At 39.4% G+C, this 25,241-nt stretch overlaps 1 protein-coding gene across 8 annotated transcripts in view; it reads right to left on the bottom strand.

The window, feature by feature from the left end:
- The window catches only part of ENTPD1 (ectonucleoside triphosphate diphosphohydrolase 1), a 131,814-nt gene that overhangs the window by 31,981 nt on the left and 74,592 nt on the right, over positions 1-25,241 (bottom strand). For 5 of the 8 annotated variants that reach the window (XM_055300616.1, XM_055300614.1, XM_055300615.1 and 2 more), the window contains one exon: positions 17,326-17,453. The exons of 1 other annotated variant lie outside the window; for it this stretch is intronic. In XM_055300616.1, coding sequence (XP_055156591.1) covers positions 17,326-17,391 — 66 coding nt within the window. In that variant the 5' untranslated portion in view covers positions 17,392-17,453. Of the gene's footprint in view, positions 1-17,325; positions 17,454-25,241 lie in introns of those variants that run through there. 2 more of the 8 variants (XM_055300621.1, XM_055300619.1) reach the window with 2 other exon arrangements.

The following is a 25,241-nucleotide window of genomic DNA, read 5'->3' as shown; positions in this document are numbered from 1 at the left end:
AACTCTGCAGTTGTTTTATATATGTCCTCCCATACTCTCTTATCACCTGGTAAGAACCTAAGACTTCCAGGGAGGAATGAGGACAATAATGAGAATTCAAGAGACCTCCCTAGATCACTGGGAACAGCTAAAATCTGAGTCTGCTGAGGTGTCAAGCTTTATTCTGTTTTTCCAGATTAGCAGGGAGCACCAGTGATGCAGCAGTGGGCAGGTCCTTGAAGCTCCACAACCTCCAGTGCTCTCAGCCTAGTTACACACAGCAGGACTCCCTATGGCAATGAGCATTCATTATGCCCTTAAAAAGACAAAGGCCTGTATATGCGGCAAGAAAGCAAGCTGGACAGACTCCTTTACAAGCAGGCTTGCAGTGAGAGGAAACCAAGAACTGACTTAGGTAGTGACTATCGCAGACCCATTGAAGAATGCCTGGGGTCTGGGGCCTTTGGAACCGTGGGCAGCCTCCCAATGTGGAGAGAGGTACTCAGGGGTTATACAGCAGAAAATTCTGCTGTTCCCTAGAAGGGTCTATGAATTCTTCCTGCCAGAAAATGTTCCAACCACAGCAGCATATGATAATAACTGAGGCGGCAGCAGCAAGCAGCCCTTATCTGGAATCAGGACATTCTATTCTGTCTTTGTTGACATGACAGTCATTCTTTCAGCAGAGAAAAGGAATCAGCCTTGCCTCTATCATCGTGTTTCTAGAAGGCCTTACACAGTAAGGTGGTTGAGAAATGAAAATTTTCACTACATTTGGTTTATCAAGTGTTTGAGGGGGAGGCAGTGTATACTGTAACATGGGAATTGAGGGCATTCTACCTTGTATATACAGCAGACTGGAATGCTAACCTGCTGAATTTGCCAAATATTTTTTGTCTTTGGAAATGGTTTGCAGCTTGAGAGACAGATAAAAGCTTGATGGTGTGAAAATTCTGTTTGAGCTTTTTCGAAGTTTGCCTTTCATTATTACAAAACTGTCAGTGTATTTACTCATTTTCATAGTTGGCCATCTTAGAGCTAGAAGTCCATTGCATGTAATCTTCTTATTTGATAGCTGAGAACCTGTGTCCAGTACAGCTCAAGGACTTACCTAACAAGTACAGATAGTGAAGGGCTTTGAAGACCCATCTAGAGCCTATGTAGTCACCATCTTTTGTTCTTTTTCACCACATCAGCATTTTTCGATGCATGTTCCACAAAGCACTAAGCTTATAAGGATCTAGGCAAATAAATCTTCCCAGAAGTCTGGGGAAGGCTGAGTGTTCTTTCTGTCTCCTGGCCTCACAAACCGACTAGGTAGTGAATGCTTCAGAGAGTTTGGCAGTGGAGAATTCACCTAACTTTGTTTGAGCCAGCATTCCCCAGACCCTGTGATAAGAGAATTATGTTTAAAATAAAAATCTCTACCCAACAGAAATGTTTTGACAAATGCTGTGCCTTGCACCATGCTATCACTCCTATCCAGTGTTTCTCTATAGTTCATATTTGAAGTACTTCTAAGAGTTCTGTGAGTACATTCTTCATATTAAAGAAAAATCAAAGATTTGTGTGGTGACAAAGAGATATGACATTCCCCTAACATTATTTCAATATTGCTTTCTGTTTTAAGAGTACTAAAGGTTTACTACTAAATGGCATCTAGAAAATGAAGAGGAAACAGGAAAAAAGACATCTAAGATCCTACCAACTAGACATCACTGTTACTTTGCTTTATCTCTTTCCAGTCTTTCCTAAATACATAAATTTTTATATGGCTGCAATCTTAACTGTGCATACAACTTTATCTTAAGCTAGTTTCTGGTCATGCACATGATATTAGCAATCATAACTGATCTTCATAAGCTATGTTGAGTAAACAAAGGCAGTGTTCCAGAAAAAGGAACAGTAAAAATGACTTTGCTTGGTTCATGAAGACACCAGTGTAGAGCCTTTGGTGTAGACCTGGAGATGTGGGTGGCAACAGACCCAGAGTTCACAGAGGCTGGAGGTCATGGGGAGGTGGGCCAAAACTCTCCTTAGGATGGAATTCTATCTGCACAAATGTTATTTGTGCACCAGGTCTGGGTGTCTGAGTAAATCTCCCTAGATGTAGAAAGAACTAGAAAACTTGAGTGTCAGATGATCTACTTCTATTCCTGGCTCTGCAGAAGTGGGATATTCAACCCTTTAAGTCTTCTCATTCAGAAAACACCCACCCTGACACCGGTCAGCTCTCAGTTCCCTATAAGCCATGTAGCTTCTGTTCCAAGGCCTTTGCCCAGAATGCCCTTCACCTGAGATCCCAGCCTTCTCTGACTTTCTCAGATTTGATTCTACCCTCCTCATCCATGGCTCAGAGTACCCATATTTTTGCTCTAAAGACAAGCACTTACCATGATGCATAACTACATGTCTACGTAGCTATTTGAATAACCTTCCCCATAAGGATGTGAGCTGCCTTATTAGGGCAGGTCTGTTTTGCTTACCATGGTATATCCAGCATCCACCACAGTATATCCTACCATAGGTTAGACACAAAGAAGGAATTCCACAGACAATTGTTGAATCAAATGAATGAATGGGGGGGGGGGCAGTTAGAATTGTATGGTTCCTGAACTCCTTCCAGTCCTGAGAGAACTTAATATTCATTGTCTAATATAAAGTAGTGCCATTGATATTGAGTTCCACCATCACCCCCCAAAAAAAAAAAACTCCATAAGCCAGTAAGATAATTAACTTCTATTGGTTGCTTCAGACATTGGTTCTTCAGAATCTTTTTAAAAAGTCCCTGTAGCTTTAACTCTACTTTTAGCAACATCATCAGTCCATCCATGAGTCCGTTTGAATAAACAAAGCTAATCCTTTCAAATTTAAGTCTAGTACTCTATAAACAAATCAGGTCTCCATTAGCTACAGCAAGGCTGGCAAGGCCTGTAAACAATTAAAGACCATTTTCTGCTTTTCTTTTTTCTCTAATTGGAATTACTAGACATTCAATACAAACCACAGTTTTGTTGCTATTTGTTTAATTGTGGTAAAATACACCAAACATTAATTTACCATTTTAAGTGTACAGTTAAGTGTACAGTTCAGTGGCATTAAGTACATTCACGCTTTGTGCAACTATCACCACCATCCATCTCCAGCTATTGTGGGGTTTATTTATTTATTTGTTTGTTTTTTTTTTTAATTTTTTTTTTATTTTTTTATTTATGATAGTCATACAGAGAGAGAGAGAGAGGCAGAGACACAGGCAGAGGGAGAAGCAGGCTCCATGCACCGGGAGCCCGACGTGGGATTCGATCCCGGGTCTCTAGGATCGCGCCCTGGGCCAAAGGCAGGCGCCAAACCGCTGCACCACCCAGGGATCCCTGTTTTGTTTTGTTTTGTTTTTCTTTTGTGTGTGTGTGTGTGTGTGTGTTTAAAGATTTCTTTATTCCAGAGAGAAAAAGTACAAGTGGGAGGGGCAGAAGAAGAGAGAGAGAGAATCTCAAGTAGACTCTGCACTGAGCGCGGAGCCCATTGCAGGGCTCAATCCCACAACCCTAAGATGACAACCTGAGCTGAAACCAAGAGTCACCCATTTAACTGACTGTGCCACCCAGGTGCCCCTCCAGGTATTGTTTTTTAAACAAGACAACATTAAAATCCAGTGAAGTAAAAATAATATAGATATTTTCTGGGAGTATTTGAGGTTGTAAATTGGGAGCAAGTCCTTCCAAATTCTCTATGAAAAGATACAATCACAAATGCTTAACAAAGAATAGCACTTTAGTTCCTTGTGAAAAAGCAGATGTTTGGGGATAGGTCATCACCTTTTAGCAGCAGCTGGAAATCCTGGGAGCACCAGCTCAATTAGCTTAACACATTAGCAGCAAAGGGTCTTCCCTAGAACTCATCTCCCTCAAAGCAGTGTGGACAGCTAGTCTCCACTGATGGCTTCTGATGTGCTGGACACTCTGATAAGTGAGTCACTGGTATCATTCCTTATAATCCTCACAACCACCTCCATTGGACATATGAGGAAGCTGAGGAATAGAGAGAGAGACTTACTTGCCCAAGTCTCACAGCAGAAAGTAGCAGATTTGGGACCGAAATCAAAACCATCTGGTCCCTGAGCCAGCAGGCATTCCACGGAAGTGGCAGTTGTTAATGAAGCCATATGATTTGGTATTGGGTCAGTCTGGTACATTCAAGAGAACCCTGTGGGGATCTGTGTGTGCCAGAATGTGGAATGTTTGTGCTAAAGGGAATATCTGACATCTCACTAAATGCCAGTCTTCACTAGTGTCCAGGAAATTAAGGAAGTGATGAACTGAGCAGATCTGAAAGCTACCTCCCCACCCAGTTCCACTGGACAAAGGCACTTTCCCAGGGGGCACTTAGGTACTGCTAAATGACTCTTCAGTTCATTAAGGCCTATTTTTTAAAACTGGCCATTCTATATCTACAGGACAGTGGTTTCCAGGCTTTAATGGCATGAGAATGTTCCAAGATGCCTGTTCAATATGTAGATTCTCAGATCTTGCAATCTGGAGGTTCAAACGGGTAGGTTCTGGTGGTAAGAATAGGGAACCCTGGTCTCCCAGGGGATTTGGAGGCAGGGGCCTGCCTCTTATACTGACAAATCCTGACATCAGACTTGCCCTTCAACATGCTCTTCACATCCAAGGAAGAAGCAGTTTTACCTGTTCAAGATGTTACCCTAGTCATTGACTCAGCAGCAAACTTCTATGAGGCAACCAGCCAAGTCTGATTACTGGTTGTAATTTAACATTTATTTTGTGATTATTTGATTAGTGATTATCTTTTCCACTACACTATTAGCCCCATGAAGGTAAGGACTTTGCCAGTTTTGCTCATTGCTACATACCTAGGACCTAAAATAAGAGTAGATGGTCAATGACTATTTGTTAAGTGAATAAGTTGAGTAAATGAATAATAAAATGTACACAAAGACAAATGAAACCCAGGCACTGTCCTCAATATGCTTACCACCTTGGTAGCTGGACAAGTAAACAACACATCCCTCCAATAAGGAGTTCTTGTGTTTTGCTAGATGTGGCCTGGGAATGAGGCCACCACTGCCCCAGCAAGGCTGAACCCAAACTGGATTAGGTAGGAGGATGACAGGATTGGATCATCAAGATGAGAGGGCTGACATGGGCTGGGTTAGACAAGGGTGAATTAGATAGGAAGAACTGGAGATAAAATGGCAATTTGTGACCAGACAGGCTGCAAAGATGATAACATATGAGCTATCAATCACTGATTGTCCACAGTGGGCCAGGACTCCTGCTCTGCACTTCACATTTGCATTTATTTATCCCACTTAATTTTTTTAAAGATTTTTTTATTTTTATTTATTTATTCATAGAGATGCAGAGAGAGAGAGGCAGAGACACAGGCAGAGGGAGAAGCAGGCTACGTGCAGAGAGCCCGACGTGGGACTCTATCCAGAGTCTCCAGGATCACGCCCCGGGCTGCAGGCGGCGCTAAGCTGCTGCGCCACCAGGGCTGCCCCCCCCCCCCTTAATTCTTGCAGTAATCTATGAGATACTGAGACTTGAGTAAGAGAATCTCAAAGGCCCTCATTTTGCTTATCTATAAGATGAGGATAATCTTTTATTCCTCACAGTATTCCTAGAAAGAAAATAATGTAAATGATTTCTAAACTGCAAGCACTATATTTAAATGATAGAATTCCTCAGGATTTGGTCCTTGCCCTCTTCTTGCTTTTTACCCCCTTCCTATAATCTCATCCTTTTCTAGGGCTTCAATACATCAGTGGCATCAGAGACATATCTTTAGACATGTCCTGTCCAATAAGGTAGCCACTAGCTACATGTGGCTATTGAGAACTTGAAATGTTAGCTGCAGTTGACCTTTAAACAACACAGGTTTGAATTCTGGATTCTTTTCAATAAATGCAGTAGAGTATTATAAATGTATTTTCTATTCTTATGATTTTCTTAACATTTTTTTCTGTAGTTCACTTTATTGTAAGAACAAAGTATAAAACACATATATAAAATATGTGTGAATCAACTGTTTGTGTTATCGCTAAGCCTTCTGGTCAATAGTAGGCAATTAGGTTTTGAGGGAGTCAAAAGTTATACATGGATTTTTGACTATGTGGCATGAGGTGGCACTCCTAATCTCCATGTTGTTCAAGGAGTCTGAATGAGATGTGATTCAAGTTAAACATCATATTGGAGGGGCACCTGGGTGGCTCAGTTGGTCAACCTTCTACCTTCAGCTCAGATCATGATCCCAGGGTCCTGGGATTGAGCCCTGCTTTAAAATGCTAGTTGGGTCCCCTGCTCAGCAGGGAGCCTGCTTCTCCTTCTCCTGCTCCCCCTGCTTGTGCTCTCTTTCTCTCTCTTTCTCTGTGTCAAATAAATAAATAAATAAATAAATAAATAAATAAATAAATAAATAAATAAATAAATAAATAAATTTAAAAATCTTAAAAAAGAAGAAAAAAATCACACTGGAATTTGAAGATAGCATGAAAAAATAATGGAAAATACTTTATTAATAATTATTTTGATGAAATGTTGACATAATATTTGAGATGTAATGAATTACACTAAAATATTATTAAATTAATTTCAACCTTCTACTTTTTAAAAATGTGGCCCCTGGAAAAATTAAAATGTGGCTTGCATTATATGGTCTATACCTCTTCTATGAGGTCCAGATCTGATTATCCAAGTGCTGCTTTGACATTTCTCCTTGGATGTCCAGTACCTCAAAAATAAAAAATTTTTCTTCAAAAACTTAATTCAAGACCTCCTTCTAAACTATATCTGCTCTTATCCCTCACCCTCTACTTCACTGCAGCCAGAGTGATCTTTTCAAAACACAAATCTGATCAAGTTACTGTCTTCTTATTGCTCTTAAGATTAAAATTAGGGGATCCCTGGATGGCGCAGTGTTTTGGCGCCTGCCTTTGGCCCAGGGCGCGATCCTGGAGACCCGGGATCGAATCCCACGTCGGGCTCCCGGTGCATGGAGCCTGCTTCTCCCTCTGCCTGTATCTCAGCCTCTCTCTCTCTCATTCTATGTGCCTATCATAAATAAATAAAAATTAAAAAAAAGATTAAAATTAAAATCCTCAATCTGACTTGCAAGACCCTGACAAAACCACCTCCCTCACCATCTTTATCTGTGAGATTCTTGGACTTGCTTTCCTTTTTCCTGGAATATTCTCTACCCTTCTCTACCTCAGCTAACTTCAAGTTTTACTATAAATGTCATTTCTTTCAGAGAAGACTGCCCTGGCTCCCAACTTTCAGTCGGTGGCATTCATGACAACTATAATTAATAATTTGGGTCATCTATTAAATGTGTTTCCTTCTCCAGATAGTAAGCTCAATCATATCCTGTAGCCCAGTGCCTAATATAGATACTTAATATTTAATTGTTTTTTTAAATAATAAATTTATTTTTTATTGGTGTTCAATTTACCAACATAGAGAATAACACCCAGTGCTCATGCTGTCAAGTGCCCCCCTCAGTGAATATTTAATTGTTGATTCATGAATCTGTGAACAAATGAACAGCTGAATGAAGTATGGTCATGAAGAGATGATGTTATATGTTTTTATTTGTTTTAATTCAGTATAGTTACATGCAATGTTATATTGGTGTCAGGTGATAGTGATTCCACAATCTATACATTACTCAGTGTGCATCATGGTAAGTATACTCTTAATCCCCTTCAGCTATTTCACTTATCCTCCTACCCCCAGCTGCCCTCTGGTAACCATAGTTTGTTCTCTATAGTTGGGTCTGTTTTTATGTTTGTCTCTCTTTTTTTGCTTGTTTTGTTTCTTAAATTCCACATATGAGTGAAAACATGGTATTTGTCTTTCTGACTTATTTCACTTAGGATTATTTCATCTAGCTCCATCCATGTTGTTGCAAATGGCAAGATTTCATTCTTTTTATGGCTGAAGAATATTCCATTGTGTATATATACCATATCTTCTTTATCCATTCATCTATCAATGGACTCTTGGGCTGCTTCCATAATTTGGTTATTGTAAATAATGCTGCAACAAACGCAGGGATACATATATCTTTTTGAATTAATGTTTTCGTATTCTTTGGGTAAATACCCAGAAGCAGAATTACCAGATCATACGGTAGTTCTATTTTTAACTTTTTGAGGAAGCTCCATATTGTTTTCTGAAGTGGCTGCACCAGTTTGCCTTTCCACTAACAGTGCACAACAGGTCCTTTTTCTCCACATCCTCACCAACACTTGTTGTTTCTTGTGTTTTTGATTCTAGCCATTCTGACAGGTGTGAGGTGAAATCTCACTGTGGTTCTGATTTGCATTTCCCTGATGATGAGTCATGCTGAACATCTTTTCATGTGTCTGTTGGCAATCTGTATGTGTTCTTTGGGAAATTTCTGTTCATGTCTTCTGCTCATTTTTTATTTGGATTATTTGTTTTTTTGTGTTGTGCTGTATAAGTTCATTATATATTTTGAATAGTAACCCTTTATTGGATATATCATTTGAAAATAAATTTGAAAGACACTCAGTAGGTTGTCTTTTAATTTTGTTGATTATTTCCTTTGCTGTGCAGAAGATTTTTGTTTTGCTGAAGTCCCAGTAGATTATTTTTGCTTTTGTTTCCCTTGCCTCAGGAGATGTATCTAGAAAAATGTTGCTACAGCTGACATCAAAGAAATTACTGTCTTTGCTCTTCTATGATTTTTACAGTTGCAGGCCTCACATTTAGGTCCTTAATCCATTTTGAATTTATTTTTGTGTATGGCATAAGAAAGTAGTCCAGTTTCATTCCGTTGCATACAGCTGTTCAGTTTTCCCAACACCATTTGTAGAAGAGACTGTCTTTTTCCCATTGCACATTCTTGCTTCCTTTGTCAAAGATTGACCTTATATTTGTGGGCTTGTTTCTAGGCTCTTGATTCTGTTCTATTGATCTGTGTCCATTTTTGTGCCAGTACTATATTGTTTATAGTAGTACTACAGCTTTGTAGTATATCTTGAAGTCTGGGATTGTGATATCTCTAGCTTTGTTATTTTTCAAGACTGCCCTGGCTATTCAGAGTCTTTTGTGGATCGATACACATTTTAGGATTGTTCATTGCAGTTTTGGAAAAATGCTCTTGGTATTTTGATAGGGATTGCATTAAATCCATAGATTGCTTTGGGTAGTACAGACATTTTAACAATATTGGTTTTTCCAATCCATGAGGTTGGAATAGCTTTCATTTGTTTATATTATCTTCAATTTCTTTCATCAATGTTTTATAGTTTTCAGAGTTCAAGTCTTTCACCTCCTTGGTTAAGTTTATTCCTAGGCATTTTATTCTTTTCTGGTGCAATTGTAAATAAGATTGTTTATTTTATTTTTCAAGATTTTATTTATTTGAAAGAGAGAGAGAGCGAGTGACAGACCACCAGCAGGGGGGAGGGACAGAGAGAAAGAAGGTGAAGGGCTCAATCCCAGGACCCCAGAATCATGATCTGAGCTGAAGGCAGGCACTTACCCACTGAGCCACCCACATGCCCCATGGGATTGTTTTCTTACATTCTTGTTCTGTCACTTCATTACAGATGTATAGTGTACAGATATGCAATGGATTTCTAGATATTGATTTTGTATCCTCTGATCTTACTAAATTCATTTATCAGTTTTTTGGTGGAGTCTTTAGGGTTTTCTATATATAATATCATGCTATATACATGCAGGTTTTCCTTTTTCCTTACCAATCTGGATGCCATTTATTTTTTTTTTCTCTGATTGCTGTGGCCAGGACTTCCAGTACTATGTTGAATATAAGTGGTAAGAGTGGACATTTTTGTCTTGTTCTTAATGTAAGAGGAAAAGCTTTCAGTTTTTCACCATTATGATGTTACCTGTAGGGTTTTTTTTATATATAGTCTTTGTTATGTTGACATATATTTCCTCTAAACCTACTTTGTTGAAAGTTTTTATCATGAATGGATTTTGAACTTTGTCAAATGAATGATTTTTCTTCATTATTGAGATGATCATATGGTTTTTATTCTTTCTCTTCTTTATATGATGTATCATGTTGATTGATTTGCAAATACTGAACCACCCCTGCATCCCAAGAATAAAATCCCACTTGATTGTGGTGAATGATTTTTTTAATGTATTGTTGGATTTGGTTTGCTAATATTTTGTTGAGGATTTTGCATCTACTGTTCATCAGAGATATTGGCTTATAGCTCTCTCTCTCTCTCTCTCTCTCTTTTGTAGTGTCTTTATCTGGCTTTGGTATCAGGGTAATGCTGACCTCATAGAAAGAAACTGGAAGTTTTCCTTCCTCTCCTATTTTTTGAAATAGTTCAAGAAGGATAGGTATTAGCTCTTCTTCAAATGTTTAGTAGAATTCACCAAGGAAACTGTCTGGTCCTGGATTTTTGTTTGTTGGGAGGAGTTTTTTGATTACTGATTCAATTTCATTGCTGATAATAGGTTTACTCTTTTTCTATTTCTTCCTGGCTGAGATTTGGGAGGTTATACGTTTCTAGGAGTTTGTCCATGTCTTCTGTTGTCTAGTTTGTTGGCATATAATTTTTCATAATAGTCTCTTATAATCCTTTGTATTTCTGTGGTATTGGTGGTTATTTCTTCTCATTCAAATCTAAGTTTGTTTATTTGAGTCACATCTCTTTGTTTTTAATGAGCCTGATCAAAGGTTTATCTTTTCAAAGAACCAGCTCTTAGTTTTATTGATCTATTCTATTGTCTTTTTAGTTTCTACTTCATTTATATCTCCTCTCATCTTTATTATTTCCTTCCTTCTACTGGTTTTGGGTTTTGTTTGTTGTTCTTCTAGATCCTTTAGGTATAAGTGTAGGTTGTTTATTTAAGAGTTTTCTTGTTCTTGAGGTAGGCCTGCATTGCTATGAACGTCCCTCTTTGAACAGCTTTGCTGCATCCCAAAGATTTTGGACCATTATGTTTTCATTTGAATTTGTCTATAAGTGTTTTTTTTATTTCCTCTTTCATTTCTTGGTTGACCTGTTCATTGTTTAGTAGCATGTTATTTCATCTCCATGCTCTTTCCAGATTTTTGCTTGTGGTTGATTTCTAGTTTCAGTGTTGTAGTTGGAAAAGTGCATGGTATGACTTCAATCTTTTTTAATTTGTGAGATTTGTTTTGTGACCTAATATGTGATCTATCCTAGAGAATGTTTCACGTGCACTTGAGAAGAAGATGCATTCTGCTGTTTTAGGGTGGAATGTTGTGAATATATCTGTTAGATTATTCTGGTCCAATGTGTCATTCAAAGTCACTGTTTCCTTGTTGATTTTCAGTTTGGATGATCTATCCATTGATGTATATGGAGTGTAAAGTCCCCTACTATTATTATATTACTATTGATTACTTCCTTTATGTTTGTTATTAGTTTTATGTATTTGCGTGCATAAATATCTTCTTGTTGGATTGTTCCCTTAATGATTATATAGCGTCCTTCTTTGTCTCGTTTCAGTCTTTATTTTATTTTATTTTATTTTTTTTATAAATTAATTTTTATTGGTGTTCAATTTACCAACATACAGAATAACACCCAGTGCTCATCCCGTCAAGTGTACCCCTCAGTGCCCGTCACCCATTCACCCCCACCCCCCACCCTCCTCCCCCTCCACCACCCCCAGTTCATTTCCCAGAGTTAGGAGTCTCTATGTTCTGTCTCCCTTTCTGATATTTCTCACACATTTCTTCTCCCTTCCCTTATATTCCCTTTCGCTATTATTCATATTCCCCAAATGAATGAGAACATACACTGTTTGTCCTTCTCCGGTTACTGTGGCCAAGTTAAAAAAGGGTGTTGCCTGAGTTCTTCTCTGGGATTTTGATGGAATCTTGTCTCACATTTAGATCTTTCATCTCAGTCTTTATTTTAAAGGTCATTGTGTACAAGTATAACTATTGCTAGGCCAGCTTTCTTTTCAGTTCCATTTGCATGATAAATGTTTTTCCATCCCCTCACTTTCAATCTGCATAGGTCTTTAGGTCTGAAATGAGTCTCTTGTAGACAGCATATAGGTGGGTCTTGCTTTTTAACCATTTCGTCACTCTATGTCTTTTGATTGTAGCATTTACTTATTTACATTCAAACTAATTATTGTTAGATACGTACTTTTGCTATTTTGTTATTTGCTTTATGGTTGTTTTTATAGTTCTTCTTTGTTCTTCTTTTCTCTATTTTCTCTCACGGTTTCCTGGCTTTCTTTAGTGGTATATTTGGATTCATTTCTCTTTTTTTTCTGCATATTAATTACTGGTTTTTGATTTGTGGTTACCATTACCTTTATATATAACATCTTATGCATATAGCAGTTGATGTTAAATTGATGGTTGCTTAAGTTTGAAGCCATGCTTTAATCTTTCTCCCTTATGTTTTACATATATGCTATCATACTTTACATCCTTTTATTTTGTGAATCCCTTGACTGATTTTTATAGATATACTTATTTTAAGCCTTTGTGTTTCCTACTTTTCTTATTCCTCTTCCACTCAGAGTCCCCTTTAACATTTCTTGTAGTGGTTATGAATTCCTTTAACTTTTGTGTTTGTCTGGAAAACTATCTCTCCTTCTATTTTGAATGGCAGCCTTGCTAGATAAAGTATTCTTGGCTGCAGGTTTTTTTTCTTTCAGCACTTTGAATGCATCATGCTACTCTCTTCTGGCCTGCAAAGTTTTTGCTGAAAAATTAGCTAAAGCCCTATGGGATTTCCCTTATAAGTATCTGCTTTCTCTTGCTGCTTTTAAAATTCTCCTTATCACTACTTTTTGCCATTTTAATTACTATGTGTCTTGGTGTGGACTGCCTAGGGTTGATTTTGTTGGGGACTCTCTGTGCCTCCTGGATCTGGATTTCTGTTTCCTTCTCTAGATACAGGAAGTTTTCAGCTATCATTTCTTCAAACAATTTTTCTGCTCTCTTTTTTCTCTCTTCTCCTTCTGGGATCCCTATAATGCAAATGTTTCTATGTCTCATGGTGTTCCTGAGTTCCCTGTTTTTATTTAATTATTTCTTTCTTTGCCCCTATTCAGCCTGATTGTTTTATGTTACTCTGTCCTCCAGGTCACTGACACATTCTTCTGCTTCTTCCAGCCTACTATTTATTCCACATAGTGTATTTTTAATTTGAGTGATTGTGTACTTCATCTTTGATTGGTTCTTTTTTTCCCAAAGATTTTATTTATTTATTTAGTGTGTGTGTGTGTGACTGGGGAGAGAGGCAGAGGGAGAAAGAGAGAGAGAATCTCAAGCAGACTCTGTGCTGAGCACAGAGCCCAACACGGGGCTTGATCCCACAATCTGTGCTGAGATCACAACCTGAGCCAAAACCAAGAGCTGGTTATTCAACTGACTGAGCCACCCAGGCACCCTTCTTTTTTTGTTTTCTATCTCTTTGTTAAGGATGTCACTCTCTTCTCAAATCCAGTGAATATCTTTGTGACCGTTACTTCAAATTCTCTTCAAATATCAAGGATATTACTTATCTCCATTTGTTAGTTCTCTTGCTGCAATGTTGTCCTATCCTTTCATTTGGGATATATTCCTCTGTCTCATTTTGTCTAACTCTCAGCATGTGTTAAGAAAGACAGCTGTGTATTTGACAGTAATGGCCTGTAAAAGGTCCTGTAGTGCCTTGCCATGCAGTGTCCCCTGTTCACCAGAATCTGGAGCTTCAGGGGTATTTGCTATGTGTGATGCATGTGTCTTGCTGTTGTGGCTGAGCCACATTTGCCTTCAATCCAGTTGTCTGTGATGGCTTGCTTTGCCTATTGTGAGTAGAGTTTGGTCCTTGTGTTGTTAGTGGGCCAGTCTAGGGCCACTTTTAGCTGGGGTTGAATCAGACCAGGAGTTTGCCAGAGATGCTGTAACACCAAACTGTAGGGTACTTTCCTTGTCTTCTGAGAGGTTTTCATTGGTGGGCAGGACCTGCAGTCAAACCAGACATTTGCCCTCAGCCCACTGCTGGGGCTACAGTCAGACCAGTGTGTGTGGTTATCTTCCACTCTCCCCAGGGCTGGACTCACTTTGGAGTGCTGTTGGCCTATCAGAGTTGCTTGCACACTGCCAGGCTTATGGCACCATTTTGGGTGGGCTTTGGCCAAGGGCATACTGGAAGGAGCAGGTACACAGGAGAATGCAGGAATCGGGGGGAGGGTGAGGCACACAGTGTTAGCAAGGTTTGCTGAGGTCTGTTGTGAAAGGGCACCGGTAGCCACCAAAACCAAGGCTGGCTGGATTGGAGGCGGTGGATCCCAAGAAGCACTTGGGGGCAGGGTGGGTGGTATTAGCAAGGTCTGTTGTATGATAGGAGACTTGGAGTGAGGCCTAGCTGAAGCCAGCATGTCCACAGGAGAACACAAGGGTGGGGCAGACTGTTAGCAAGTTAGGTAGTGTTGGAGAATTACTGATTCACAGGTGTCCATGTGTTTATGCTGGAGGATGGGGGAAGGAAATGATATCCACCAGCTCCTTTGAACCTAGAGAGGTCTCCCAATGATCCCTACCCCTCCAAGTACATGCACTGAGATTAGTAAACAAATCTCCCTCCCGCACACACAGGTGCTTTTCAAACTGCTGCTTCTATGCTATATCTCCACAGGGCTATTTGTTTAAGGGTGCTGTCCTTTAAGTGTAGGGTCTGGTCTCTGTTTACTCTCGCCCTCCTGGCTCTTCCAGAACTGAGCCCACTAATTTTCAAACTTCCAGGTGTTAATCCCTGCTGATTATAAGAACTCAGGAAATTGGGCCGCTTTGGTTTCATGCAGGATCCCTGTGCATCTGGGGTACTTGGTGTGAGGGCCCGGTCCTCTGCCCTTGCCATGCCTGTGTCGTTCCTCCCTCCTACAGACAGGTCCATTTAACTTCCAAATGTGTCTCCAACATTCCTACTCCCTCTGATACAGCCTCTTCTCTACATTTAGCTGTGAATGTAGAGAAATTCTCTCAGTCTTCAGATTGTTTTCTGAGTTATTTACACTGACCAGGTGTTATCTTGTTCCATGAGGTTAGGTGAGCCTAGAGTCCTCCTACTCCACCATTTTCCCTGGAAGTTCGATGTTACATGTTTTTAAAACAAATGTACCAGGTATGAATATTGAAATAAGTGTTATCCTTTAAATTATCATTTTTGAAAGGAAATAAATTTATTCAACAAACTACTCAAAGCATTTTAGTAGCTCATGATATCTGGGATGGTCCTGGTATTAGCTTACAAATCACACAAGAAAAAAGTCTCATTTACTATTTCTTATTTTATATTTTATAATGTTTTATTATATACCTTATTCATCAAACTTAGTTTTGAATGATTTCAGAAATATTCTCAAAGAGTATTCTCTAAAGCATCAATGTCCAATTGAACTTTCTGCAGCAATGGAAATGTTCTATGTCTGCATTGTCCAATTTAGTATCCACCAGACACGTGAGACTATTGAGTATTTGGAATCTGGCTAGTGCAATTAAGGGACAAAATATTTTATTTTATTTTATTTTATTTATTTTAATTAAGTTGAAATAGCTACATATGGCTAGTGACTATCAAAATGGGCAGCATACATAGCTTAAAGCCATCACCAAAGACAAATTCCTAAAATATTTTTGCCCTTAATATATGCCAGCAATCTTATTAAAATTAGTGTATGACCTTAATAAATGACTAGTTTGCATATATAAAATGATCTTGCTAGACCAGTGATATTGCTATAAAGATTCATTGCATATGCCAGTGTCTACTCTTCAAATATTCATACCTCCTATTTAAAGACCTATTCCATTTTGTGGGGCCAACACAACACAGAATCACAACAGAGTCAATGATAACCACTGTGAATGCAGGAAGGTCATCCATGACCAGAAGTATTCACTGGGAACACAGAGCTCAAGTCTATCACGGATTTTGCCTCTTAGGCAATCCCCCTCTCCAAAAATGTAATAATTAACATGTAAAAAGGTCAAATCAGGAGGGCAATCATGTACTTTTGGAGCTGGTAAATAAATAGCAGAACCAAGATGTCACGAGGCTTCAACTGTGAGTGAAGTTTTGCCAAGAGAGCCAACATCACTCAACATTAAAAGGCAAGAGACCATTGACAAAGATATAATATCAGCCTTCTATGCTGACAAAGGGGTTGCTGTGCACAGCAACAGAGTTGAGTTCATGTTGCAAAGAAATGCCAATGTAACATCCAGGCTTCTGCTATTAGGCAATTGATTTGGGTAGATGGCAAAAGTTTTAGAAGCCTGGCATATACATTCATCTTTCTAGTCTCACAGTTTAGCATCTTCAAATACAAGAAAATAAATTTCTGCACATGTATTCCAGAGTCTCCATGGTCAACTTAACTTCTGGACATGTCATCACTTATGTGTGCATATGTGTCAATATGTATAATATTAGCATATTGGTATATTCTGGGCCCTTTTAGATTTATTGGACATTTATTTAATTTCAATGAAAGTTGAATACAATGGAAGTGTAAATACAATGGTGTATTTACAACATAAATTTAAATTTTCTATATGCTTTTTAATTAACAGATTAAATAAAGTAATGACCACATTACAAGGTACTTTTAAGATATTCATGTCTTTGAAATTTCACTTTGATGAATTTGAAAGGAAGCAGAAATAAATCACAGTAGCTAACGACCCTAATTATTTTTAATGATATTATCTAGCTCTTCAAATGTGGAAATTTCCAAGAAATCTGTCCACCTATGAATTCATTTCATATCACTATATTTGATTACATGTATGTTTTCTCTGTGGGTATTTTTAGTTGATTTTACTGCTTGCTTTAATATTTTGGAGATGAAGAAAAAGTCTTCTCCACAATCTTTGACTTCAAAGTGCTTTATCCAATGCTCTCTAAGAAATATTACTTTTGTGATAGTAATAATAATTGAGTAAGAAGAACAAAGAGTGTAGTGTTGTGACACATCCACAGTGAAACAATGAATAAAAGGTAGAGATAGTACTAGATTATAGAATATCAGCACAAAATGTCACCACATAATATCAGCACATATCTGGATGTGAATAAAGTATTTGTTTCTGTTAAAGTATTAACAGTAATTGCTGAACAAGTATAAAGACCATTATCTTCCTACCACTAATTGATTCAGGACATTCCCTCTATCAGAATGAGCATCATTTCCATTTTACCTCCCTAGTCCAGTGGATATTGATTTGCTCCTGGGATGCCAGAACCTCTACCCCTCCTGTATGTTCTAATTTACCATAAGCTTCTTTACCCTCTCCTGGCACCCCAGCCTGAACCCCTCAGGTTTGAGTTACCTTAACATTTTCTGGCAATGGTTTGTTCTGGGTCAGCCCCACAGCAATCAAAGCAACTACAGCCATGATACAGGAGAAGCCAAGGATGATCAGTATATTTCTGGAACAAAAACTCTTCAGTTCAGACTCTAAAACCAAGAGCAGAAAAGAAAATATCAACAAGAAATCAACAAACATTGATTTCCCTCCACTTTCAGTAAGTCTTACGCTAGATATCTGGAGACATCAAAGATAGATAAAAGCTAATCTTTATCCATACCACACTTGCAGAATAATAGGGAAATAATTCAAGAACAAAGGGATTTGTTCGTCCTGTGGTAAGGGCTGAGTTAGTGGCTGTGGTAAGAAGAATAGACAGATTCAGATCAATAACCAGGTAAGGAATGAAGACAGTGAAGAATCCCAAACTGGCAGTTTAATAGATCATACCAGTCTATGAGTGTACAAGAAACAACAAAAAAGCAAGGATTACCCTCATTTTTCAAATCTACCACAAAATGTTTAAGATGTTAAGAAATATTCAGAATATATCATCAAACGTCAAACTCCCAACACTCTATGTCATTTTCTGGCTTGACACACCCCTTGCATTTCAACCACACTTGTATGTTGTAATTGGTAATGGTGTAGAGGCTGTGGAGTTTTGAACATTTCATCATTCACATTATCTCTTCTATTCTTAGTCTAAACCTGTCATAGGACATAAAAAAAAAAAACTCCAACCAGAGAATAAAAGGCACAAGTTACTTTGATCATTACAAACAGAGAATATAGCAGAAGTGAACAAGAAATGGAAAGCTGTCCCATTCCTTCCATTCTGAGAACTCACTCTCTTCTTCTCTCAACTTCCCAAACCATCCCTAAACTTTTTTCTTATGCTGTGGGAAAGAAGGGTAGGATAAAGCAATAAAGAAACACCTGGAATGAGACGGGCTCTGCAGAATGGAGTGCATTTCTCTAAAGACAGGGCATAGGATTAAAACAGCTGAGATACCACCTCACACCAGTGAGAATGGGGAAAATTAACAAGGCAGGAAACCATAAATGTTGGAGTGGATGCGGAGAAAAGGGAACCCTCTTACACTGTTGGTGGGAATGTGCAGCCACTCTGGAAAACTGTGTGGAGGTTCCTCAAAGAGTTAAAAATAGACCTGCCCTATGACCCAGCAATTGCACTGTTGGGGATTTACCCCAAAGATACAGATGCAATGAAACGCCGGGACACCTGCACCCCAATTGTTTATATAGCAGCAATGTCCACAGTAGCCAAACTGCGGAAGGAGCCTTGGTGTCCATCGAAAGATGAATGGATAAAGAAGACGTGGTTTATGTATACAATGGAATATTACTCAGCCATTAGAAACGACAAATACCCACCATTTGCTTCAACGTGGATGGAACTGGAGGGTATTATGCTGAGTGAAATAAGTCAATCATTATATGTTCTCATTCATTTGGGGAATATAAATAATAGTGAAAGGGAATATAAGGGAAGGGAGAAGAAATGTGAGGGAAATATCAGAAAGGGAGACAGAACATAAAGACTCCTAACTCTGGGAAACGAACTAGGGGTGGTGGAAGGGGACGAGGGCGGGGGGTGGGGGTGAATGGGTGACGGGCACTGAGGGGGGCACTTGACGGGATGAGCACTGGGTGTTATTCTGTATGTTGGCAAATTGAACACCAATAAAAAATAAATTTATTATTAAAAAAAAAACAGCTGAAAGAGGAGCTCAACTGACTCCCCCCTCTAGATCTCCCTCTTGAAAAGCAGCAGCCACCACTTGCTGAAACAGGAGCTCCTTCTTGAACAGAAGCTTAATCCAAAGGACTGGAACTGTATGCATCTCCAGTCTGTTCATCAACTTCTAGAATCTTGAACTAGTCTTTACTCATCATACCAAACAGTACAAAACTTAGGAGAAAAAGTTTTAGCAACCACATTAGCTATTGCTTCCAGACACAGGAACAATAGATGAAATATATAGCACATCCCCCCTTCTCCCTTCCCAAAGAACCTCAATTTTGTTCATATATCTGCCACTCTCCCCCATTAGTCCACATACCTCATGGGAAAAGGATACACTCCACCCCCTGCCCCCTGGTTCAGGGTCAAGCCTGAATGTTGTGCAAAATCTCATTCCCTCACCAATGATTAGTTCAACAATAGATATGTACCCAAAAATGACCCATGAAGCCCTGGAGGAAGTCTGCTGGAACAAGCAAATCTAGGAAAAGAAAGGCAGCATTCTTGTCTTCCTCAGACATTGCCTGCCTGGATAAGATGACATTCAATGGTGGTAGAACTGAGAGATGGACAGAACTTGAGTCTTTGATAGCATTTAGAACTGCTAGAACAATAATCCCTACTCCAATCTTCCTATGAGACTTATGCTTTGACCTAGTTAGAAGCTTGAAGCCGTAACATCCTGATATGACTGGTATTGCAGAAGTCTCCTGTTTGATGCCAGGGCTCTGGAATCTGGAAAAACAACAACAACAACAACAACAGCAACAACCACCCTAGAATACCTGCCTTAGTTCCCAAAGTGATGATACAAACTCAGCTTTACTTTCATCCAAAGTTTTCTAACTTTGGATGGACAATTACAAATCTAATACCTAAGAGTAGCACATTGCAGCAGTTTCTATTTTAGTTGAATTCTGAATGCTTTACTTTCTCAAGCTGTTCCAAAAATCTGTTATTTTGTTTACATAAATATAATAATTTTGCTATCCCATTTTCCTTCCACATCTATTTGGGCACCAATCTTAGTAGGGACAAAGACCAACACAGTCCCTGCTCTTTTTAGTTCACAATTTGGCTGGAGAGACAAATAAACCAGAACAGAAGTCATAAATCAGTGACTCCAGGTCATGATATGTATTAAGAAGAAATTAAAACTAAGGGATGTTATATAGTTTTATGGAAATTAGAACCAAGGAATAGGATATGCAGCAGAGCTGGGGTGAAAGGATTCAACTGATGGTCAGGAAAGCCTCTCCGAAAAGTGACATTTGACTGAGACTTGGGTGATGAGAAAACATCAGCTATGAGGAGGAGTAAGAACATTCCAGAAAGAGGAAACAGCAGCTGCAAAAGCCCTGAGGTAGGAAACAGCTTGACATGACTCTGTCTTTTCCAATTCCTAATGAGATTATTTACTAACATTATTATTCCTGAACAGTTGGAAATATGCTTTTCCACATTTGCCCAGCTTTTGTAATGATATCCATATTATTAGACTATATCGATATTCTACATATTGTATTATAACAATATTCATCATATTGTTATTACCGATATGATAAGAAAAAGAACTTAGATCAGAGAGAAACTTGAGTTATTTTTTATACACAATTTTAAAAATCTTTATTACCAAAAAGAAAAAAATAGGGGATCCCTGGGTGGCTCAGCGGTTTGGCGCCTGCCTTTGGCCCAGGGCGCGATCCTGGAGTCCCGGGATCGAGTCCTGCGTCGGGCTCCCGGCATGGAGCCTGCTTCTCCCTCCTGTGTCTCTGCCTCTCTCTCTCTATGTCTATCATAAATAAATAAATCTTAAAAAAAAAAAGAAAAGAAAAAATAATGGCTAGATTTGTTTTTCTTGTAACTGGCTAGATTACCATGTTTTCTATAGATTATGGCAAGTAGTTTTCAAAAGCCCTTAATCACGTGCAGGAAGCCAGACCCTTTTAGGAAATAGTACTAGTCATATCACTAGACGTGGGGATCCAGTCGGGACTTAGCTTGGACGTGCTCATAAAAAGGGAACCACTTAGGTTACTGCCCCCACTGCTCTGGCCCCCAGAGCTCTTTCTGATGCCATGACTGCTACAGTCAAATTCTGTTAGGGAAAATTCACAGTGACTGTCTCTCCCCCACTTCCCTGAAAGGCCTTTGTTTACCTTGTGGATAACAGAAATTCAGTTTCTATCACACAATGTGAAGTGGCATTTCAAAAAACAACTTTAAGAAACACTTCTTATTTAAGTATCTAATAGTAAAGTGTTGTATTTGTTTTCCTTTGAGTTGTCTCACTCTACTAGAGAATTCAAGACTACCAGTTCCCTTCCATTGTTTCCCTTTCATATGAGGAGCGAGAAAATGTTTCTCTGTAAGGTGAAAGTCAGGTAGAAAGTTCAGCTCTTCACCTAAGGGACAAAACTGAAGGAAACCCAAGCTTTGAGAAAACAGATCGATTTCAAGCCAATTAGCTATGTCAGAGGAAAAGAACAAAAAAGAAAAAAAAATGATCTTTTGATTCTTACACAAACAGCCATCCTGACATCTACAGCTAGCATCCTATTAAAGATCAAAATAATTTAATTTTGTCCTTAGTCAAAATTTTGCTAAACAAAAAATCCCAGCCATCTCTACTTCATGATACCAAAGATGTAATATCTTAAAATTTTACTCCATTAATAAAAATATTTGGAGTGTTTACAGATGTAGTGGGTTTCCGGAAAAATAACCAGTTTTACTCTGCAGATCCGGTGTGACTCACTAGTTTCAGACCATTTCCAGTTTGATGGGTCACATCTGACTAAGCTTGGCTTATCACATAGAGAAGAGCAAACACAGACAAACGCTGGAGGATAAACACCAGTAGAGTACTGTGGTCCTTCCTGTGGGCCTTCACAAAGCCAGGTGATGGGGCAGCCACTGAAGTTAGGGACTGACCCTAAACTGGTCCCAAATCCCAGCATCGAAGTCCCTGCAGCATCTCGGCTAACTTTCTTCCTTTCCATCAAGTAGTTGTTCTTGGTGACACACATTTAGATTGTTCTCACGCTCTGGGGCTTTAAGATCCTTTCTCAATTTCTCCATTCATTCCAGACATCTTTGACTCTTCCTCTTCTATGGCAATATCCACCCCCACCCTGACCCCCACAGTCACCTCCACCTCTGCTACAACAGCCCTTTTTAGTACTCCTACCCTTTCCAATGCCCTTCCCTATTAGAATCTATCCTTCTTGTGGCTGCAGAAATTTCTCATAACAACATTCCCAGGGCTCTACTGGATCAGGAATTTAAGGTAGCTTCCTGCAGGCTGCCAGATGAAAGCCACACTGATCTGCCTAGACTTTTCAGCCCTCTGAAGATGTAAGCCATTCCTATCTCACCAATAAGCAGATGTTTTTCTCCAAGATCAAGCCTGACATTATGACCACTACAACATACCCTGCATGCTAGGACTTTTCTTCTGGCTTGTTCATTTCTGTATTTTCAGTTGAATGAATACATGACTTTTGGATTCTGACTTTTCCATCACTTAGAATTCTATTCCCCTCTTTCTCCACCACATACTTTTTCTTGTCTTCTTTAAAATCAAGCTCAGTAAGAGGCTATGTTCCCCTCCATATGCTTCCAGTAGTTCTCTCTCCATGTGCTGCTTCTAGATACTTCATGGATTGACCCATTTGAGTTTGGGAGTTCCATAGCTATTGTTGGGAAGGGGGTATGCTTTCAGTTAGTTACTCAACAATTATTTATGGAATGCATTATACTGTGCACCAGCCCTGTCCTAGGCTCTGAGCTGTAGCAGTGAATAAAACAGATAAGCATTCCCATCCTTATGGTACTTATATCCTAGTTTGGAAGAAAAGACAATAAACAAGATAAGTAAAATGTATGGCATGTTACATAATTATAAGTGCTAAGGAGAGGGGGAAGCAGGAAAGGTGAAGAAGAAGGATAAGTTGATTAAGAAAGGCCTCTCTGGGCAGCCCAGTGGCTCAGCGGTTTAGCACTGCCTTCAGCCCAGGGCGTGATCCTGGAGACCCAGGATCGAGTCCCACATCAGGCTCCCTGAAGGGAGTCTGCTTCTCCCTCTGCCTGTGTCTCTGCCTCTGTGTGTGTGTGTCTTTCATGAATAAATAAAATCTTAAAAAAAAAAAAAAAGAAAAGAAGGCCTCTCTGAGATGGTAATATTGACGACAGTCAAGAGAATTAAAAAGAAGGTATGCATACCTGTTGGGCAATAGCATTAAGGGCAACCAGGCCGCATTTGCAACAGCCCTGAAGTGGAAAAGTACCTGGCCATGAGATCGGTGTGGCTGGAGAGTGACACGGGGGGGGGGGGGAACAGTAAAAGATGGTCAGGTGGGTAACTAGGTTGTTTGCTTGTAGGACCTTGCAGGTTCCAGCAAGGGCTCTGCCTTACTCTAAGTGATCTGACTTATTTCTAGTCATTTGTATAATCTATATTCAGCACCATACAGGTAAATAAGAAATCATCAAGGGCCTTTGAAGTCCCTAGAGAGGGAGGATGTGGCCTTTTAGGCAGCACACACCTGTTTCTTGTAATGAGGTCCTGAGGCTACCTCCATGAGGTCAGGTCATAGGACAATCAAACAATCAAGTGTAGATAGATAATGGTTCTGTTGGAGCAGAGTCTGTGCCAAGACTAGGGCTGGTAAGATGAATCCAGGAGGAATAAATACCATTACATGGAAGGTCTTCCCTATATCTTTTGGTCTTGGTGGATCAGGACTAGAGAATCTTTGCTGAGAGAACATCATCATGGGGGTCACCAAGCCAATACTCACCAGGATCCATGAGCAGAAAGTTAAACTCCACGGACTTTTGAAGGGTGGTTCAAGCTAGAGCAGAGTCCAGACAAGCTCAACTTTGCTTAGCCTCTCTAAGACTTTCATTTCATTTCTCCATATGCAAAATGGGAGTCATAATAGTACCTATTTCATAGGGTTGCTAGGTAAGATCCAATGAGCTAACAATATATAGCAGCCTACACTTCAAGAGCCCTCACTGTATTCCAGATTCTGCTCTTAGCTTTAAATATAGCCACTCATTTAACCCTCCTGACAATCCTGTAAGGTAAATGTACTATTATCATCTGTGTCAGCCTCCTAGGGTTACCACAACAAACTATCACAAACTTGGTGACTTGAAACCACGGAAATTTATTCTCTCACAACTTTGGAAGTCAGAAGTCCAGAATCAAGGTGTCAATAGAGCCAAAGTCTCTGGAGGAGATTCCTTTCTTGCCTCTTCCGGCTTCTGCTGGCTCCTCGTGTCCTTTGGCTTGTGGCTGTATCTCTGCAATCCCTGTCTGTACATGGCCTTTCTCTCTGTGTCTGTGTAGGTCACATTTCCCTCTCTTTTCTCTTATCAGGACATTAGTCATTGGATTAAAGGACCCTATATAAAGGATGATCTCATTTCAAGATCTTTAATTACACTGGCAAAGACCCTTTTTCTAAATAAGGTCAGAATTACAGGTACTATTATCATCATCATTATGTCATTTTATAGCTGAGGAAACTGAGTCACTGAGAGGTTAAGTGAGTTGCTGAAAGTTACACTGATGTAGATGTTGGGACTAGGAAGTATTCTGGACCCAGAAGCCAGGATATTAACTCCTCGACCACATGACTAAGGCTTAGCACAGTGCCTGGCACACACTAATAGTTCTGTATGTGGGAGCCACTCCCATCATCCAGAAGTGAAAAGTGACTGATTTTGAGGATTCGGCTGGAGGGGTTGTTGGGACTGTTGTCACAGATGATACCAATGTTGAATCTTTTAAAATAGATTCTTTGGTCCATGATAGTTAGAAGCTTGGAGCTCAGTAGTAGAGGTTGAGATTGTAATTCCCCAAGAGGTTAAGGGACTTGCTCAAAGTCATACATCTTGCAGGTAGCAGAGAGGAATTTTATCCAACTCTCTCATGTCCACTGCCTCAGCCATTGCATTAGGGATGTGTAGAAATTACTCAGCTTTGTTCCTTGACTCAGTGCAAAAGAATTCACTTTGAGGTCTGTTCATATGTAAAGATCTTACTCCATCTCACATTCCCCATATTTTCTCAATAAATCTAGAGTCAAGTTTGAGGACAAAGCAGTTTAATTTGGTGGGGGTTTTTTCCTGCCTGTGTTTTTAAGTCAAGGAAGTC

This window comes from Nyctereutes procyonoides, unplaced genomic scaffold (genome assembly GCF_905146905.1).
Source record: "Nyctereutes procyonoides isolate TBG_1078 unplaced genomic scaffold, NYPRO_anot_genome, whole genome shotgun sequence".
Taxonomy (NCBI): Eukaryota; Metazoa; Chordata; class Mammalia; order Carnivora; family Canidae; genus Nyctereutes; species Nyctereutes procyonoides.
This window is presented reverse-complemented; position numbering and strand designations above follow the sequence as displayed.